This window comes from Scleropages formosus, chromosome 9 (assembly GCF_900964775.1).
Source record: "Scleropages formosus chromosome 9, fSclFor1.1, whole genome shotgun sequence".
Taxonomy (NCBI): Eukaryota; Metazoa; Chordata; class Actinopteri; order Osteoglossiformes; family Osteoglossidae; genus Scleropages; species Scleropages formosus.
In genome coordinates this window covers 8,598,710-8,610,088 of record NC_041814.1, presented here as the reverse complement: position 1 = coordinate 8,610,088, position 11,379 = coordinate 8,598,710, and the positions used below count along the sequence as shown (strand labels likewise).

General features: G+C 41.5%; 1 protein-coding gene across 4 annotated transcripts; it reads left to right on the top strand.

The window, feature by feature from the left end:
* The first annotated feature begins 6,644 nt into the window (after nt 1-6,644).
* On the top strand, nt 6,645-8,676 carry ier5 (immediate early response 5). 4 transcript variants are annotated; one of them, XM_018726731.2, is made up of 2 exons: nt 6,645-6,672; nt 7,025-8,676. In XM_018726731.2, exons 1-2 carry the CDS (start codon nt 6,669-6,671, stop codon nt 7,933-7,935), a joined length of 915 nt encoding a protein of 304 aa, XP_018582247.1. In that variant the 5' UTR covers nt 6,645-6,668; the 3' UTR covers nt 7,936-8,676. The 4 variants fall into 4 exon arrangements, with proteins under 4 accessions (XP_018582247.1, XP_018582250.1, XP_018582249.1 ...); XM_018726734.2 differs by having other exon boundaries at nt 6,645-6,676; XM_018726733.2 differs by having other exon boundaries at nt 6,647-6,781.
* The last annotated feature ends 2,703 nt before the right edge of the window (nt 8,677-11,379 follow it).

The window sequence follows — 11,379 nt, the reverse complement described above, 5'->3', positions numbered from 1 at the left end:
AAGTAAATGTGAAGCGCCAAAAACTCGTGTGCTTATTCTAACTTTTGTGTAATTTCAATTCCTTGGCATTAATATTTCTTTTTTTATTATTCTGGTTATTGAGAATAAAATATAAAGAATATAAACACAGCTAGGTGAAAAGGACAAGATTTGACACAAATACATAATACGTGCGAGGCAACTGAATCAAATGGATTGAACAAAATGTTCTTAGTTTAAAAAATGTGCTTTGTTTCACCTACTAACACACAGACACATGTACAATAAGGCTAAAATGGCTATGAAATGTGTTGTGGTGTGGCAGTCAAGACAAGCCAAGTGATCCTAGCAGGCATGAAGCATCCATGTCTGATGCGAACAGCAATGTGTGCGCGTTGCGTGCGACAAATAGCTAGATGCTGTACAGGTAATCTTATAGAGGAAAGCAACAGGAAAGTAGAATTGCACTTTGTTTAAATTTTTTTCTGTGTATTCCCACTGACATGCAAAAACTGTGACAGAACAGTTGTGTGTAATTATAGTGTGGCTCTGTCATTTTTATGGTTCAACACAATTTCTTGTATAAAAAATACATTGAAAAATAACAGAGAGCCTACAACTTATGAATCATGCTCTAAGGGCACTTTCTTTTCATCCTCGTTATGGACCGCAGCTCTGCGGTAACATCAATTATTAACATTTTTCCTTTGTAATTAGACACAACACACCACTACGCCGTCCTGTTACCGGTGACAGTGCGTCAAGGTCTGAGTGCACCGTGCGGCAGATTAGAGACAGGACTTTTCAAAGTTATCATCATTGGAAGAGATGGCTCTTCACTTGATGTCTCTCAGGTAAACTACTCTGTGCTGGGTGAAACCTGAGGTGAATAGCATAATTAAGAAAGCTCATTATTAAAAGGAAACACTAATAGAACTGATAAGACATATAAAACACACAGGTCGAACTGCCATTTCAGCAAGTTTCAGAAGCAGTATTTATAAGTGAGCAACAGCAGTAGTGGAGAATGGACAGTAACTGTGATGCTCAGTAGTATATTCATATTACCTATTACAGACGGAAAAACATCTTACAGAAAAAAAGAAAAAAGTACAATCCTGGTTATGCTGAAATCATATGAAAGACAACTCCCTTTGTAGTGTTCAGTCTGAGAAATTAATGATTCCCACTAACAACTCTTTGCAGTGTCAATAAAGATTTTTAAAAATGTAATTACTCCACAAACGAAGCATACCGTACCAAGAACCAAAGCAGAAATTCAATCATACTCAAGGTACAAAAGGGTCACAGTGACACAGAAGAGTCCATCTCTCGTTAGCTAATTGCCATTAATTATTTAGTGCATCCACAGTTAAGTGTCTGGGGAGAAGCAATGGTGTGTGAGGGTTGTCAAATCCTGATATGCTGTCTTCACTGCTGACATTCCAAGGTTTTGGTTCTAGAACACTGGTCATCTGAATTCTATAATGAGTGAGTTGAACTCCACTTATCCCCTTAAGTCAGTTAGACATGATTTATCATGGGTGGTTCAGCATCGCAGAAGATGAAGGTTATTATCTGTAGGAGATAATTTACTTCAATAAATGCCAGTATGTTGCACTATACTTTTATGCACCTACTTGAACGATAAACCTCGGTGCAGCAAGTGGTAGGTGACAAAATAGGTTTACTTGAGACTTACATGTCTGCAGCGATGTCTCTTTCTCTTAATGTAATGAATAAATTGTACTTTTGCTAAGATGTACATCACTTTGGACAAAAGCCTCTGCTAAATGAATAAATGTAACTGTAAATGGTAAGGTTCTCATAAAACAAACAGAATTTACTGGAATCCAGGGCCAACCTTAGCAATTGTAGGGACCCATCTGGGCCACTCTGGTAGGGCCTTCTGGACCTAAGATTATTTCAGATTAGGTACCAGGAATATATAATGCTATATGATGGCTCTATTAAAACCGTATATTTACTAATGTATATTTTGACATATAAAAATGTGATCCATCTCCAGCAGCAACCTTCGATCCAAGAGGAAGTACTTTAATTAGGATAAAGCCATTTTATTGTAGGTGGGGGGGCCTGGTGGCGCAGCAGGTTTGGCTGGGTTCTGCTATGTGGTGGGGCTAGGGTTCAAGCCCTGCTTGGGGTGCCTTGTGGTGGACTGGTGTGCCTTACTGGGTGTGTTCCTTGTGCCCTGTGTTGCCGGGTTAGGCTCTGGTTTGTCGTGACCCTACTTGGGACAAGCAGTTTCTGACTGATGGGGTGATGTGGTGGCGCAGTGGGTTGGACTGGGTCCTGTTTTCTGGTGGGTCTGGGGTTTGAGTCCTGCTTGGGGTGCGTTGTGGTGGACTGGCATCCTGTCCTGGGTGTGTCTCCTCCCCCTCTGACCTTATACCCTGTGTTGCTGGGTTAGGCTCTGGTGCCCCTGGGACCCTGTATGGGACAAGCAGCTCAGATGGTGTGTGTGTGTGTATTGTAAGTTGTTCACTCCTTCTCTACTACAAAAAGTGTTTCCCAAGGAAGGAAACAATTTCCTATAAATTTAGGCCAGAGAGTGCAATGCTCCTTGCTTCCACTGCAGTAGAACACCACCTAGCTGAACTGGCCCCGTTTTCTGGATAACTTTTTTATGGACTTTGCCTGTTCACAGATGGCCTGATCTTACTAGAAGGCAGCAACAAAAACACCTTCTGCCCCAGGGTAAAGTCATATGTTCTCTCTTTTAGGTAGTTTTTAGTTCTCTGTTGTTGGTGCTGTCATATCCTCCAGTATCTGTTGCCTCCAATGCTTTTATGTACAGGTGGTCCCTGATTTACGATGGGGTTACATTCCGCGAATCCCATCGGAAGTCGAAAATGCCTTTAATACACCTAATGCACACCTCTGCGTGAGACTGGGAGATGCGGATCGCTACCACTGCCTAGCATCATGAGAGAGTATCACACCGCATATCGCTTGCCTGGGAAAAAAATCTAAATTCAGAATTCAAAGTACAGTTTCTACTGAATGTCTATCACAAGCTCACCATCGTAAAGTCAAAAAAATTGCAAGTCAAACCATTGTAAATCAGGGACCACCTGTAATTGGCCCACAATGTCGCTTGCACTGTCTTTGGTATATGCTCAGTGTTTAACTATTAATTACAAGTGTTAAAATAGACACAGACACATGTACAATGTCTAAACTTCTCAGATGGAAGTCTGCACCTCCTACCCCATATCACTGTGGACACTGAACAGATAATCCAAAATAATCTACATCTTTTGTGCTTAGATATTTAACGATTAAAAATTAGCACCTACGCAAACCTATTCCTGTAAAGCCTAGATGGCCGACCAATGACACAACGTCCCACTTTCGAAACTCACAGTTGTAGCTACTACGAGTTTCTCAACTTCCCCTTGCTTGTAGTATAGTAACTGCCCACATTTCACAATTCATTGAAATCAGTGAAGAATTACTTTTAAGGTTTTGTCCTTCTCTACGTCATTAGTCACTTGCTCCAGTAGTGACTGTGAATTTATATGAACCTCTAGTTCTTAGTGATCCATGTGTTGGAATCATTGTGCTGTAAATACAAGAGTATTTTAGATCATGTGTTTAGTCTCAACTATGACATGGTGTGCTACACAAACATGATTTACTAGGCCCTACTGCACCCATTAACTCTTGCAAGTACAGAGGGTTGAAATTTTGCGTTAGTCAAATAACAAGACACCTTTAAAATATAGGTTACTTACAAAAGAGGTGTTTGTTTAAGATATTAATCTCTCAGAGCAAAGGTTGTTCTTTACTTATTCACTAGGCTTCAGTAAAGCCACTCTGCTACATAGTGATAGATAGGTATCTCCAGACACACACACACACATTTTCAGAACCGCTTGTCCCATACGGGGTCGCGGGGAACCGGAGCCTACCCGGTAACACAGGGCGTAAGGCCGGAGGGGGAGGGGACACACCCAGGACGGGACGCCAGTCCGTCGCAAGGCACCCCAAGCGGGACTCGAACCCCAGACCCACCAGAGAGCAGGACTGTGGTCCAACCCACTGCACCACCGCGCCCCCGTTATCTCCAGACATTTGAACCATAATATCATTGGAGCTGCTTTGCTTGAACAACAGAAACAGGATTTAGGTTTAGAGTTTAATCCATGACAGAAGATCTTGGAATCTGACACAACTAAGACTAACATACCTCTAGAGGCCAGTTAGTTTAATCCCATTAGTTTTCCCAACATTCTTAACCATTTTTAAGCCTATCAGGTGACCTGGTATGTGTACTATTATAATCCTGTTATCAAAATAATATAAATATCAGTATAGTAATGACAATATACTAAGATTTCCCCAATTTACCAAAAGAGCACAGTCAGCTACTCAGTGTACATAGATAGCATTGGCACTGCACTTTAACACTGAACAGCCTTCATTGAGCAATTGTTATATCAGCAAGATTTTACTAGATAGGAAGCTTGGTGAGTAGGTGGACTTTTGTTGGAATTTGTATAAATTAAATAAAATGAATCAGCCCTTACATGGAGAGTTATGTAGCCATTCCATTTTCACATACTGTACCTACCTGCATGATTTGTGTTTAAACTTATTAGGTGTTATTTCTACTCATTTAATTATCTTTGTAATGCTCTGTGCTTTAGTGTTTTCTTGTGAACATTTCACAAGTTCACATTCATACGGAGGCCTGTCTTTTCTGTTTTTTTTTTTTTTTTTTTTTGCTTCTGTAAGTCATAAAACCCGACTTTGGAGTCTGAAGACACACAGGGCAAGAAAAAGAAAAAGGAAGAAGAGGGCAGGCAAAGCCTGATGTTGCATTGTTCAGGGTGCAACAATTGACACTAACACACTAACGCACAGCATTTCGTTGCCTTATACTTGCTCTAAATTCACTTCACATCCTTGGTCACTCAGCCTCAATTGCGAAACATTTTTGGGGAAAAAAACCTCTACATGTTAATTTGTATGCAAATATGCATGATAATGCATCATAGAACACAACATTACCATTTGTTCCATGTATGAAAGCATAATATTTGTTTAAAACCTGTGGATTCCATTCATATCATTTAGCAGTATTTGCTTTACTCTGAACTTTTTCTTCAGCACACGCCAACAACCTGAATCGAGTAACTCCAATACACACATAAGAACACTGCAGCTACAGCCCTCTTATGCTTGCTATCAGCAACATTCTACGTTGCTAAGCAACTACACGCACTCTACATCGCTAAGCAACGGGTCACCACAAACATTCTACAAAGTATTCAGGTAATAGAGGATGAGTGCAGAACATATAGAAAAGCAGAATAAACGACCTTCTCTCGAACCGTTCCAGGAAATCGGTATTTAATGAGATATAATTATATTGCACACATTTGTTTAACAACACAGTACAACAAATAAAATAGGACTCAAGTTACAAAAAAACACTGAACACGTCGACCTACCTTCCAGCAATCGCCTATTCATTGTGTATTGAAACAGAATTTTGGGCAGTATACACTCTAAAAAAACAAAATATATACTGTTGAGTTATATTATTGCACGCGGGCCGTCACAATAACAATAGGTTTACACAAAATATTTGTAAAAAAAAAAAAAAAAAACGAGGGCATGATGATGCTGGTTAAGTAGTAAAAGACCATTTCTTCTTTTGTATGTCTGCTGCGAGTTGTTTGTGGGGACTTTAACAACCAAACATGTGACGTCATACTGCCCCTCCTTGTTTATGCTGCTATTTTATTTGACAACATGACGACGCTCATAACAAACGCCTTCTTCCCGTTCTGCCCCAACGAGATGCGCCCGTTCGGCTATACCTAAAGCGTCTTGGCGGTTACATTTCAGTCGGCCCTTCCGCCACGCATAACCTAGGCTAAGAGCCTCTCGAAACGAAAGAGCCAGGAACACCCCTGTAGCACCCCTCCTCCTCCCCACGACATGTTCCATTCACCAGCTTCGGCTCAGACACCGCAATGTAGGTCTCGCTCTCACAAAAGCGTCATGTGACTTCACCAAAACAGACGAGCCATTACATCAGTCTCAGGATGTCGTCTGCCAAAATATAAATACTCTTAAAGGGGAAACGGCTTATTTACCTACACAACCACAGTGTCCATTATATATTTCAAAACTAGCAATTTATCTTTGTTTGAATAATAATTATATGGATGGTTCCTTCAAAGATTTTTGAAAAATCATACATTATATTATAATATAATAATGTCCAACCAATACATGTAACCTAGATGAAGGCCAAATGAACTAAACGACTAGGAAGTTCCTTGAAGACGGATATTTAATAAAAAAAAAACACAAATTAAGTTATTGTAATAACTATATTATCACAATTGTATTTAGTAATGTAAATTAAAAATGTTAAAGTAACACACAAAGCCGAGAATTAAATGAATATAATGCCCGTCCATGCTTTACCGTTTTAAATCTACTTCCCATGTTAGTATTTAAATCTCACGGAGGTGCTCCGCGCTCCCCGATTGGTCCACACCGATTTGGCGGGGAGTAATTCCTAACGTTTGTGAAACAGTAGTCGCATTCTTATTGGAGAACGTAATCATTACGTACACGTATAAAACCGAGTTAAAAACAGAAACGGTCTCATTCTCTAAGAAGACGGTTGTTGGGTAGTGGGAGAAATGAGTAGGTGAAAGATTTTTATTATTTTTTTTTGTATTTTAATAAATTTCTATTAAAATAGTATACAGTCTATTAATCTTTACGTTACTGAAGACGACGATCCACTTACACGGTATTTAAAAGTGAATATTATTTCATTATTGATTTCTACTAGATGAACCTATTTATCTTAATATTTGTATCAAATAAATCATATCAGTATATTAATATTACTCATTGATGGTGAGCTTCTCGGGGAAATTCTCCGTTTCTGCGGTTGAATGTTATCTCTAACGGACTTTCCCAACGTTACGACAGCTGTTTATTAGCCAGACCTTCTGTAATTTGTTTTTTTTTTTTTTTTTTTCTCCCCCAGACATGGAGTATAAAGTGGAAGCACATCGGATCATGAGTATCTCCTTAGGGAAGATCTACAACTCCCGAGTGCAGCGTGGCGGGATTAAGCTGCACAAGAATCTGCTCGTCTCGCTGGTTCTCCGGAGCGCCAGGCAGGTGTACCTGAGTGACTACTACGGCGGCGTGTGTGTGAGGTCCCCGCATGCCGGCGGCGTGGAGTGGGGAGAAGGGGACCAGATGGACTCTGACGGGAGCAGATCGACTCCCGACGAACACGGGGGGGAATCCGCACTTGTTTCCGACGACTCTGTACGAATTCCAGAGGTGTCAGTAAATGGACCCGCAGCGGCCGTCGAGGGACAGGACATCGAGGACCTGGCGCCGGGTTCGGATTATAACTGCCAGCAGAGTCCGCAGGAGGACGTGGGCTCTGTTAAAACCGCCGTGTCTGCGAAGCGTCCCGACGCGTCCCCGTCCCCGTCCCTGTCCCCCGGCGCAGCGGACGCCGAGGGAGAGAACCAGGAGGGCAGTGGGTCGGCGGAGACGGGCGGTCCCGGGTCTGGTTCCGAGCACTGTGTGTCTCGGAGCGAGAACTCGCAGCAGGGCAGCGCCGAGGTGACAGCGACGTGCTGTACCAGGAAAAGAGGAGCCGAGAGGTCAGCGTCCGCAGGGTCCCCCGTGAAAAGACCGAAAGCCACCGCGGTCCCTGCTCTGCCCCCGGTCGGCGGCGAGGGCGAAGGGCCGGAAGACATGGACACGGGCAACGTCTCTAGTCTCATCACGATATTCGGCTCCAGCTTCTCGGGACTCCTGAGCAAGGAGGGCGCTCAGCCCGCCACCGACTCGGAGGACAGCGACTCGGGCAAGATCTGCTGCGAGCAAATGCTCCCGAACCTGAACCCCTGGAGTACCGCCATCGTGGCTTTTTAGAAACAAACAAACAAACAAAAAACTCTGATCTGCAGTTTTACAGGTGAACTACCTGGACGGTGGAGCAACGTTTAATAAGGTCTGTAAATTGTAAAACCTCGATCACTCCTACTCCCCATCGGAGCTGCTCTGAACCACGTGCAGAAGCAGGAAGCGTTCTGCGCGGGACTTCCCCTCCGCATGCCGGACGTGGTGGGCGCGCGGAGCCTGTCGAGGCATGTCCTCGTGTCCTGATCGGGGAGTCGCTGCGAACGAGCCTTTCTCCAGAGAAGCCGGGGGACGGAGCGGTCAAGTGCAGACACTCACTGTACCGTACCTGTTTCCAGACATGGAGTCGAAACTACCTGTTTGTTACACTTTGCACACTTTACAGCAAGTTCAAGTTAAGTCAGGTGCTTTTTTTTTTTTTTTTTTTTTTTTTTTTTTGCAGAAGTTTTAAGGTTCATGTAAATAGTTTCTATGTTCGTGTAAAATGCTGGTCAACGTGATCAAATAGTTGTTATCGACCATACAAGAGACATGAACATCTAGCATTGGGTGCTGGATCCCTATGTTGTCATCCATACAACGTTGTTTGGTCTGTTCCACCACTGTCTTTGTTTTATAAAGACCTGTATATTCGTAGTGGTATGCTTGTATGGACTGTTTGTAAATGTTATCTAAATCTGTATTTTGGTATTGCTATGGATTGATATTTGCGTGGTCTACACGTATTAAATCTTAATTCTTTTTGAACGAAAAGTTTTTTGTTTGAGTGCTTTCAAGGGTCCCGCCCGTGGACGTCCCCCTCGGGGGTTTCTCGAGATTCAGTGCCACGTGGTTCAAACGTACCCGCTGAAGGTGGCGTCGTTTCCGGGCCCGCCTGCGCATGCGCACACCATACTCCCACTGACACTTTCAGGAGTTTGGCAGAGAACGATACGCTTGTGCCGTAGTCTTACTCTCAAGGTTCAAAGGTCATTTCGCCTTCTGCTACTGCTGCGTAATGTGTAACGAGACATTTCATACGTCGAGATCGATTTAAATTTAGTTGACTGAATATCCTTTAAGTTTTAAAAACCCCTGGATATATGTAGGGAGTTAAATTTACATTTTTTCAGTGTATACATAGGCCATGACAGGACACTTGTCATCTTTAATTTTTAATTGGACCTGTTAATCTTCAGTACCAGAAGGTGGTTATTACCACTGGTACAACTTACTTAACCTGTATTTCCTTGTTAATTTTAAGTGCATCAAATTATGAAGTCCCATTTAAACTTTATAGAAATACTATACACTCTGCTTAACACTGCAACCTGAAAACAAAATTATTTACTTTAATACTTGCCTTGTGAAAATGAGAATACCCTAAAGTAGCCATTAAGGACCAAAACTGAGGCATACAGCAATAGCCCATCTTTGTGCCCATAACATGAAGGTTATTGCAAGTTAAGTTTGACCTTTTTGCTACTTCTTGTGAGCTGCACTACAGAAAGAAAGGCCTCGTGCGAGTAACCAGAAACTGCATAAACTGGTTTGGCACATGAAACGTAAACAGGTTGGTTTACACACCGAAACAGGTGCTATAAGGAAGTGTTGTGAGGGAACAAGAACAACCAAGTTTCTTTTCCAAGGTTCCCCTTAAAAGGTCTGTGCTAAGACTGGTCTATATATAGACTTCTAAAAGGGGAAATGTGGAACTGGACAAACGTTGATAAAAGAATCTGAGAAGTTGTGGGGGAACAAACTGAATAAAAGTTATTTGTTCTGAATCTCGCTCTTCGGTGGACTAGAGCAATGAGTCAGATGTGTCAGGAGACAAACAGTGGTGCGATGGGTAATTCCACTGAAAGTTTAGAAGAAGGGTAAAGAAAGTGGTTTCCACCAATTCCAGATGCTTTTATCCTTCCGCACTGAAGTGAGACATGTTCTTTCATATAAAGTGTTGCTCAGAGGTTCAGTCCAGCTGTCAGTGACCTGAACTAATTTTATCATTTGTTGCGCTTGACAACAAATGTCATTAGTAAGAACAGCAAAAGGCAATTGATTAATTTTGCAGTCTCACTAACTACATAGACATTCCTTTAAGAAAATTATTAAGGAGATTTCTTTTAAATATTCATTGGCTTCTGAAGTTTGTCATCTTTCCAGCCATCTCCACAGCATTGAGACAATGCTTGGGACTTCAACACAGGTATTTACGTTGGAATCCAAACTACAGTTAAACACTTGCATTATGAAACTATGCACTTAATTTTTATCTTCACCAGAGTTGAGCTCTTAACAGCGTAAACCAGTTTTTTTGTTATGTAAACCCGGATACGTACACCCTTAGCATGCCATAACAATTCCTGCAGGTGTATTTTCTGGCTGATGTCCTTGGTTTTTGTCACTCGGCTTCGTCTGTACTGCTCATAATGTTTACATTGTAATTGTACTTAGTAAGCGGCCATTGACCTTTGCTTTTCGTTAAGTGCTCAGAAATTAGGTGTAACTCCAATACATTACAGGCCAAAAGTTTGGAACCACCTTTTTTGAATAAATATAAATGTTAATCTTAGATTATTTATACTGATTCCAGTGAAGGATACTCTTCCTAAATGTCTATAACTACACTCATATTTTATTCCTGCAAATGGATTTGATAAAAATGGTGTGGCTTACTTTTTATTACTCCGCTAAGCCATGTGGATTCAGTGCTGCATGGAATCATGATTCTGGAGACTATGACTACTGTAGAAAGTACCTTTGCACACTGTTGTACAATAGCTACAATATGGGATCAGCATCTGGACATTGAGATAAGGAAGTAACTTTGACCCTTGTTTCTCAGACCATCTGACGTAACCTATGTTTGAAGCCCCATTGTGGAAGAAATGCTGCATCACTCTACTTTGCATTCTTCTTTTAGCTGACACATTTGGCCAAAGTAACATATTTTTAAGCTAATTACAATTATTTACCTGTTTACGCAGCTGGGTAATTTTACTGGAGCAATTTAGGGTAAATACATGGCTCAAGGGTACAACAGCTGGATTCAGACCTATAACCTCTGGCTCCAAAGGCAGCAGCCCTAATCACTGTGCTACCAGCTGTCCTTAATATGGTAGCCACTTGACTATCTATTTTATTCACAGCAACCCAGACACTGTTTAAGCCTTGTGAGAACACGTAGGACTGAGGGTCAAAAGCATTAAGTACCATAATTTGCTAATCACAGACTTGTAATCTTAAGGTTTCTGTCTGAAGTCCCAGGAAGGACACTCCTATTGTAAGTTTGAGAAGGCATTTAAACAAAATGACTCAATTTAAACCTCATTCAGTCAACACCACATTTTAGATAGTTACCTGTGAATTGAAAAGTAACCTTGAAATCCATGCCTAAGGTGCTGTAACATTTGAATCTTGTTTAAACTAACTAATGTATACAACTGGGCAATTCCTTACTTAAACAATTTTAGT